The sequence below is a fragment of the Dipodomys merriami genome, unplaced genomic scaffold (genome assembly GCF_024711535.1).
Source record: "Dipodomys merriami isolate MVZ:Mamm:240054 unplaced genomic scaffold, mDipMer1.0.p SCAF_3, whole genome shotgun sequence".
Classification (NCBI taxonomy): Eukaryota; Metazoa; Chordata; class Mammalia; order Rodentia; family Heteromyidae; genus Dipodomys; species Dipodomys merriami.
In genome coordinates this window covers 92340730-92350069 of record NW_027204492.1, presented here as the reverse complement: position 1 = coordinate 92350069, position 9340 = coordinate 92340730, and the positions used below count along the sequence as shown (strand labels likewise).

Here is a 9340-nt window from a genome sequence, read left to right as displayed (position 1 = left end):
TTCTGGCATTTTGGTAGTTAACTGGAGAAAAGTCTCAGACTTCTCTGCCCAGCCTGGCTTCCAACTTCCATATAGAATAATCAGCTAGGATTGCAGGTGTGACCCACCAGTGCCCAGTGTGTTCTTTTCCTTGAAATCGAAGGTCCCTTTTCCTAAAGATCCAGGCTGTGGCTCCTGCAATAAAAATCCTGTCTTCTGGGGCTGGGAAGGTGGCTCAGTGGTAGAGCGCTTGCCTTGCATGCTTGAGGCCCTGGGTTCGATTCCTCAGCACCACATAAGCAAAAAGAAAAAAGCCGGAAGTGGCACTGTGGCCTCAAGTGGTAGAGCGCTAGCCTTGAGCTAAAGAGCTGAGGGACAGCGCCCAGGCCCAGAGTTCAGGCCCCACGACCATACCCCCCCCAAAACAACAACAACAACAAAAATAACAAAAAAAATCCTGTCTTCTGCCAGGCGCCTGTGGCTCATACCTGTAATCCTAGCTCCTCAGGAGGCTGAGATCTGAGGGTCGGGATTCAAAGGCAGCCCAGGCAGGAATGTCCATGAGACATTTATCTCCAAGAAACTACCAGAAAACCGGAAGTGGCACTGTGGCTCCAGTGGTAGAGGACTCACCTTGAGCTGAAGAGCTGAGGGACAGCAGCCAGGGCCAGAGTTCAAGCCCCACGACCGACCAAAAAAAAATCCTGTCTTTTTTTGGGGGTTGGGGAGGTGGGGGGGTGGGGGGAGATGGGGGGGTGGGGGGAAGTGGGGGGGTGGGGGGAGGTCCGGTCGTGGGGCCTGAACTCTGAGCCTGAGCACTGTCCCTCAGCTCTTCAGCTCAAGGCTTGTGCTCTACCACTTGAGCCACAGCGCCACTTCGGGATTTTTTCTTTTTGTTTATGTGGTGCTGAGGAATTGAACCCAGGGCCTCATGCATGCAAGGCAAGCGCTCTACCACTGAGCCACTTTCCCAGCCCAAATCCTGTCTTCTTTTTGGCCTAAGGACAAACAAAAGGAAATGCACACCAGGTACTAATATGTGGCTAGCTAAGGTAAACACCAAAGGAATAATCAGATTTGGGAGATTCCATTCTCTTTAAGATCTTGTCATTGATTCCAAATAGAGTCTGTTTCCATCCCACTGCAAGAATCAGTCTTCTCACCTCAAAGCAAGTCTCTTACTCCCAGAATCCACTGATGCTGAAGGAAGAGGTTGGGGTATGGAGGTGTTCACCTGACAAAATGTTCCTGTGACAGGTCTGATAATTGGGAGGTAGCTGCATGCTTGGAGAACCTCTTCATGAGGAAGACTTCACTCTCTCCAACTCCATGGTCTCACCTCTAGCACTGGCAGACTTGTATTCTCTATTATTCAGAACACAGATCTCACTGCATGGGTTCTCTGTCTCTGTGTCTCTGCCTCTATCTCGCTTTCTCTCCAAATAAAGTGCTGAAAACAAAGTTGCAGGTGGGCTATTTGAGTAACCTTTCTGACAACTAGGAGATAGAAAGATGATGTTTATGTGGACACTCAAGCAGGTTCCCCCCCGGCAAGGGCCCTTTTTCCCAACGTTTTCAAGTTTCTCAACATTCTCAACTATACATAGTTACACTTCAAGAGGCCTGGATGCTTTTCCTCTGTTGATCTGATGATTCATCTAAGAAGCAAATGCCATCAACTCTGTGACACTCATCCCAACCCCAATGACGAAGTCAGAGATGCTCTTTCCCCACAAATACTGCCTGGAACAACCCTGGATTGGTAGGAGTAGCATATTTCCAGATCATACATTGGGGATACTCTTTTCTTTAGATCTCAAACCAGGACTCAAACTTGGTACTGGAAACATTCATGCATTGGCTGGCACTCTACCAAATGAGCCATACCTCTGATCCCAAAGGTGGTTTCTTTCTGTCAATTTTCTTTATTCTTTAGAGCATTGGGGATACCTTTGATCCTCACAAAGGATTCTACTGTAGAGGAGCCATACTGATTTGATCATGACCCCATACTCTTTGGCAGAAATTCTAGTTGCAGAAGTGAATGTGTCTTGAATTGGGCTATTTTGTCCTTTAGATTCCATGGCTGATGGGAGCATGGAAATGTCCTCTAATAATCTGAAAGTGTAATATCCTTGTCTATTTCTTTCTGAGTGTTTGCCTTGACTCTAGACATGAGTATATCTTATCAGGACCTGCACAATTCTCCCTTGGTTTGTAGATAGCATGAAGAATGAGAGTCATGCTGAAAGTAATGACAAGGTTGGGCCTTATCTGTACTCGGTGCTGGGAGCCTCAATCTTGCTCACCTGGACTCTTTATGGGACGTTGGCCTGATCTTCTGTTGAGGCAGGGCTCTTTCTACCAAACCCACCTGCATAAGTCAGAAATCAGCTGCCTGGTCCCCGACATTAACTCTCTGAGGGCTTACACCAAGAATGGGGTTGGACTTGCCCAGGGGATCTTTGGGGTCACATCTGTGGTCTGAGGTTCTTGAAGTGGAATGACTGATCTCTCTGCGGCATATACTTGAGAAGATTCTAGAGTGTGAGCAGAGGAGCTGTGGAATGCAGATGGATGGTTTTCAATTATTTCAGCTGCACTCTGGTGCTCAGTTTTACACCAGGGATCATCGAGGGAATGCAGCACCTTTCTGCCCTAACCATGTCTTCTTTTGGCCTCAAGACAACCTGAGAACAAGAGGCTTGGTCTAGGGTCTTTGAAGAGAAAAAGCCATGTGGAAGCCAGGTATGAAAATGGACAGTGCCAGGCACCTGGGCCTCATGCCTGTTATCACAGCTACTCAGAAGGCTGAGATCTGAGGAACACAGTTCAAAGCCAGCCCAGGCAGGAAAGTGTGTAAGACTCTTTTTTTTTTTTTGCCAGTTGTGGGGGCTGAACTCTGGGTCTGGGTGCTGTCCCTCAGCTCTTCAGCTCAAGGCTAGTGCCCTACTACTTGAGCCACAGCACTACTTCTGGCTTTTTTTTTGCTTATGTAGTGCTGAGGACTCGAACCCAGGGTCTCATGCATGCAAGGCAAGCACTCTACCACTGAGCCAACTTCCCAGCCCCTGTGAGACTCTTATCTCCAATTAACCTCCAGGAAAATCAGAACTGGCGCTGTGGCTCAAATGGTAGAGCACTTTGAGCTGAAGAGCTCAGGAACAGCATCCAACCCCAGAGTTCAAGCCCCACCACTGATCAAAATACAAAAGACAGATTGTCCCCTATGGACAGACTTCATGCAATCTATTTGAAACTCTGTTTTCACCTAGGTATGTGATCAGATGGGAACCTCCATAACTCCCTCAGCCACTACTCCTGGAGAAGGTGATGTGGGATTCATGTTTGCTTGAGTTCCTTGGATAAGCAAGGACCAGTTGCAGGATATTCATGAGTCTAAAAGTAGGAATGAGGTTGAACGCCATCAGTACTGGTCCTTGAGCTTAGTGCCTCTTTACTTCCTATATGATAGGCACCTATCTGCTCAGCTGAGGCAGGGCTCACACTACTTAACCACTAATCTCTCTTAGAGTCCTGATGTAGATGTCACAAAGCAGCTGCCTGGTCTTCTATCTTAGTGTCTCTCAAGGCTCACAGCAAGGGAGGGCCTAGCCCTGTACAGGTCATCTCAGTCCCTTCCTATGCCCTCAACTTGAGCAGCAGCAGTGTGTGTCTGCGGCCTTCCTCTGCTAACTTCAAGACGTGAGTTATGCTTGTGAGTGCTGGAGCTGTAGTGAAGGGCAGAGGCAGTCATTTCTAATGGTATTTGATCCCAGTGCTTTCCATGTGGGGATGTTGTTCATGTCACTCTTCTGCAGGACATATCAGAGGACATGCAGCGCTGTGAATGTGGCTAAGTGGTAGTGCCTAGCATACATGAAGCCCTGGTTTGATTCCTGGGTACCATACAAACAAACAAAATCCAGAAGTGGTGCTGTTTCTCAAATGGTAGAGTGATACCCTTGAGCAAAAGAAGTTTAGTGACAATGCCTAGGCCCTGAATTCAAGCTCTAGGACTTGAAAGAAAGAAAGAAAGAAAGAAAGAAAGAAAGAAAGAAAGAAAGAAAGAAAGAAAGAAAGAAAGAAAGAAAGAAAGAAAGAAAGAAAAAAGAAAGAAAGAAAAAGAGGATATGCAGCTCAGGAGGACATGCAACCAAACTGAATTGTCAAAAAATTCAGGAAAAGTTCCTCATTAGAAGTCACTTGGCAAAAGCTGGTTGTGAAGAATCTCCTAGAAGGACAGATCCTAGAATTTGAATCAAAGTTCAGCTCCTTGTGTCTCTGCCAACTGCTTCCCCATTGCTATCATTGTTTTTAGTTTTAACATTTCTTTTAAACTGGGCTTAATTTTTCTATTGTGATATATCCATATATGTACTGTCCTTCTATAATACTGAAAAATCATTCACTCTATCATTGAGCCATACATTGCCATCAGATGACCTCCCACAAGAGAGTCCCCATTTTGCATTTAGCTTTTCTCCTGTTGTATTTTATTGGTGAGGGATAAGATTCTGTATATAGGAGAAAAGATTCAACATTGGCCTTTTTCAATTTGGTTTCTTTTACACAAGTTCCATCTATTTCTCTGCAATTGATATAACAATAATTTTATGTGTGCTGATCCAGTGCTTGAATTTGGTCCCTGAGCTTTTTGTACTTGCAGCTTTACTTTCAGCTTTTTGGTGGTTAATTGGAGATATGAGATTCCAGACTTTCCTGCTGGGGCTGGCTTCAAATCTCCATCCTCAAATCTCAGCCTTCTGTGTAAGGCTTATACGCATGAGCCAGTGGTGCCTGGCATAACTTCTTTCTTTTTTTGCCAGTCATGGGTCTTGATCTCAAGGCCTGGGTATGGTCCCTGAGCTTCTTTTGCTCAACGGTAGCACTGTACCCCTTGAGCCACAGCACCACTTGAGGCTTTCTCTGTTTCTGTGGGACTGAGGTATCAACCAAGGTTTCATGCATGCTAGGAAAGCACTCTGCCACTAAGCCATATTCCAAGCATAATTTTATTTTCATTGTACATTTTAAAGGCTGTTATTAAAAAGATGATATACAAAGGGGTTACAGTTATATGTATAAGGCAGAAAAAGAGTACACATCTTTTTAGAAAATATCAGCCCTTCCCTCATTCTCTCCCAGTTTCTCAATCCTGTTCCAACCACAAGTTGTCTAGTACCTAAAACATGGTGTCTTGTGAGAATACCTTTGCTGCATTTGTTCAGTTTGTCCCACCTTTTGTGTATCCCTTTACCGTCCTAAAGATTGATAAACATCAAAAGGAAAAAACAACAAAACCAGCAAAAAAGCAAAAAATCTCTTCCTTCCATTTCCTGAGTTCATATGGATATATATTTTCATTGTAAGGCTAAAGCCAAGAACAACACTAAAGATGTTACCAAGACCAGATTGGTAAACTAATGATTTGCAGGAGAAACCAGTCATTGAGTTGTGGGACTTATCTTTAAGATGTACTTTCCCGTATAAATACACATATACTCAACCCAAATCAAGACAATATATATGTCATTTGTGTGTGTGTCACAGAGAAAAAGTTTGAGGCAAGGATTCACAGTGAGCTTTTCTATATTGTAATTTATTTCACTTGACATTTCAACCACTCCCAAGTAAATCGCTGGTTCACTGGGATGTTAAGGTGGAACCAATTTCCTAACTGAGTTCAAATGAGGAAGAGTCACTCTTTTATTAAAGAAGTGCTATCGCTGATATTTGCTCCCTCTTCTTCCTGTAAAGCTTCCTCATACAGTGTAGGTATGGAGCTTGGGTCAATCCCGCTGTACTTGGCCCAGTGTTCCAGAACTTTCCTTTGTGTGGTTTCTGCATAAGCCCTTGGGCCCCACCGGAACTCATAGGCAATGGGGTCGCTACCGGGCACCTGGTGATACTCCAGGTATTGCTCATATACAAAATCTTCCATAAGCAGCTTCCTAGGTATTCCAAAAATAACGTGTTCACTGTCAGGATACACTTCCATCTTATCCAGCACTTGCCAGATGGCTTCCTCAGTGGCACACCCCCCTTCCGTGAAGATGATGCACAGAACAATTATCAGCAGACCCGTCTTGGGCATGCCCTGCACATGGCTCAGAACACCATCGTAGGTGATACCTGCGGCTATAACAAGCACGTGGGTGTGGAAGACAGTGTCCACCTCCTTCACGTCAATACCGAACAGTAGCTGCATACAGATACAAGCTTTGTCTAAGATCACAGGGAAGTGAGGCCGGTAACCTCCCGTGATGCGACTCAGCATATCCACATCAGTAACAGGCTGGCATGAATTGTACTGACGTAACAGGTATCGCACCAATGCTAGGGCCTCTTTCTGCAGGGCATTCTGCAATATCTCATCATCGTCAGGGTGCACATCTTCCCTTTCCTGAATGTGGGGTTCTTGATCTTCCTCATTAGCTTCCCCAATGACCTCACTCAGGAGGAAAGTAACTGACACTTCAGCTAGAAATCGGAACAACAGAGTAGTGGGAGTGGAGTCCCTGGCCTCCTCCTCACCCACCAGGCCTGTGGCCTGGCTTTGGGCCACAGGGCCTCTTTGTAGCTCAGAGGGAAGGGTCCTCTGAGTATAAGGCATCCTGGCTGTCGTTGGGGATAGCTAGTCAGAGGGTGGAGTGCAGCTCAATGATGACTCCTAGGCCTGTGGGAGAGAAAGCAGGGAAGCAGTTTCAGCTGACAATGTTCCTCTTGCCAGCTCCCTTAGCAATTACTCCTCATCTTTCCTTTTTTGTTTTAGGGCCACATAGGTTCCTGCCTCCCTTTTGTGTCTGTTGCCTGAAGCCTAACAGTGAGGGAACAATTCAACAAGGCCCAAGGTACTGAGTGAATCTGAGTCTCTGTGCTGCTGGTGGGGTGTGTAGTGCTGAGCGCTGTGGAGTTGTGTTGGGGGTGAATAGATGGAGCATATGGTGACATTTCATCATATGTATGTCAATCTTAAATTCTGACCCTAGCAGAGAATTATCTGCTGGATTACATGAGGGCAGTTCTTCAGACCAAGACCTTGGCCTCCTAGTCCCCGGAGTATGTCCAGCAGGTAGTGAGTCAGACCTCTCTATCCCTTGGGCTCCAGCATGCAAGGAAATCATGGGGCCTCCAGACTGGACAGTGACAGAGAGCTAGACTGCAAGGTCCCTAATGTTCTGCAATAGACAGCCTCTACTGACCTCACTCTAGGCACCCAAAGTTCCCCTGCAGATGTGTGGCCTGAGGCACGCTCTCACAAATGGGGTTGATGCCCTTATAATGGAAGAAAAGAAAAGGCAAGGTCATCACAAGTGACCAGGGGAAACATAAAAGGTGACCACATGCATTGTGGTCCATATTGCTGGAGGATTTTGTCAGTGTCCTTGTTAAATGTCAGGTTTGGAATTTCACTCTCAGGAACTAAGGCCACAATCCCAAAGCCAAAATTCTTATTTCTCTGAGAAAACTCAAAGATGTAAGGGGCAATGAATGCTCCTATGATTTCTGGCTTTCCTCACAGGTAAAGGAGTGGAAGACTGCTAGTGATGTCCATGTGTATGAGTTGGGCTTTATACCTGTCCTCACCTTAACTCCACATAGCTCCTGAACACTGCCTCTTGCTGATCAGGTGCTTTTCACTGAACTTCTTCAGTGTAAGGACCCAGCCTCTTGATTCCTGGGAGACAGAAATATATAAACACTTCATGTGAACACCCAGAAGAGATTTCCCAAGTCTGAAAGAGGGGGCAGGATGCAGGGCTTTTCTTTTGTGTGGGGTCTCTCAGACTATTTATTGTCAATTGCACTAGGTTGGGGCCTTTTCCCTCTGTTGATCTCCAGATGCATCTTGCAGACCAAGACTACTTTTTCCTGCCATCCTGACAAAATACTGATGACCTTTCTTCCCCCCAGTGCTTCCTGCAGCCACCCTGGGCTTACAATAGACGTAGTGTCCCTGCATCTTGAAAAGGAGTTGTTGGTCTTCTCTAAGGGCTCTGTTGGGCACAGGACATACTCTTTAGACCAAGTTCCTCTCCTCCTGGAAACCAGCCTAAGAGGTTAAGGTGAGGTGCCCTGAGTCTAGGCATGCTGTTCTGGGCTTCCCTAGGATGATGAGGGAGTGGAGGTCTACTCCTGATGTGACCTGCAATATCCCTGTGTTCATACCTGAGTCCTCCCCTTCAATCCAGGCACATGTCCCACACCTCTCATGATCTGGGGCTTTCACAAATGTCACCACATCAGAGGGACATATGTTTTCGAGGCCAAACTCAGTTCCTGATGAGTCTCCATCTTGAGATTTCAGTGAGCCTCTGGATGATCCCTCTGTTATATTCAGTATTTATCTCTGGACCTATTCATTAACATTGTATGATCTTGAAAGGCAAATATAATATCACTACACTAGTGAGACAGCATAGGGCCTCTCTGGACTGACAGCAGGGGCTGACACTTCTTCTGTGTCTCCTTAAAACTGGAGTGTAAGGTCCTTTCCTTAGCCATCTTGTTCCTGACCAGCAGACTCTCATATCCTTTATCACTGCATGGTGAGAGTGAATGTCCCAGACCCATGTCCACCAGGAGTGTGTTAACCGGCCACATAGGCCCTACAGAGTCCTGCCTTCTGCATACCAATGTCTTCAAACCAGGGTTTTCTCAGTGTGCATTGTAGTAGGAGAGAGTAAAAAGGTAGACTCCTCACCTAACCAGAAGCCCATAGGAGTGTGGCCGAGAACAAGAGTGAATATAGGTTTTTTGGGGACCTGCCAAATAGTTTGAAGCTTTCTCTTCTTCCCCTCAGATATCCAAAGACCTCTTATATCTGAGACCCTAGACTAAAGCCGTTATTCTCACAGTATCTGGAGGGAGAACTTAAGGTTACTTGGGTCGGTGAGTGTTAAAGGCATACATGGTGGAGGAGTGCTCAACTGTCCTGATATTCCCCAGGGCTCAGGACTGAGAGTGTGAAAGAAGCGACGCTGTTGACTTATTTTATGATTTTCTACCTGAATCAGGGCTTTTGCCGATCAACTTCTCTCTCCTGGATGCGGCTTAGACAAACAGCCTCTCCTCAGCAAGTTAGTGTTCAAAACTGTCTCCATGGTCACAGGAATCTGAAGGGGAGGCTGGGGGAGGGGTGGAATGTTGGGCAACAGCTGACACTGAGGTTACTCCTTTGCACTTCATAGTGGGATTTCCTCTGTTCACCTTGTAGACACCTCTCCCACCTGAACCTCTCAGAGAGTGAATCCCTCCTAAGAAGTGCACACTGAGCTGCCAAACAGCCACTCACATGTGTTTTCCTAGTTTTGGGAGACCATTTCTCAAACTATGAAATGAAGACTGTGATGATGTG

The 9340-nt window shown here is 46.1% G+C and overlaps 1 protein-coding gene across 3 annotated transcripts; it reads right to left on the bottom strand.

Annotated features, from left to right (window-relative positions):
- Positions 1 to 5597: 5597 nt before the first annotated feature.
- Positions 5598 to 9067, bottom strand: LOC138839655 (melanoma-associated antigen 10-like). Of its 3 annotated transcripts, XM_070039224.1 has the most exons (3): positions 8991 to 9067; positions 7570 to 7660; positions 5598 to 6658 (listed from the first exon to the last, which is right to left on the bottom strand). In XM_070039224.1, exon 3 carries the CDS (start codon positions 6593 to 6595, stop codon positions 5681 to 5683), a length of 915 nt encoding a protein of 304 aa, XP_069895325.1. In that variant the 5' UTR covers positions 6596 to 6658; positions 7570 to 7660; positions 8991 to 9067; the 3' UTR covers positions 5598 to 5680. The 3 variants fall into 3 exon arrangements, with proteins under 3 accessions (XP_069895325.1, XP_069895326.1, XP_069895327.1); XM_070039225.1 differs by lacking the exon at positions 7570 to 7660 and having other exon boundaries at positions 8991 to 9046; XM_070039226.1 differs by lacking the exon at positions 8991 to 9067 and having other exon boundaries at positions 7560 to 7580.
- Positions 9068 to 9340: the final 273 nt, after the last annotated feature.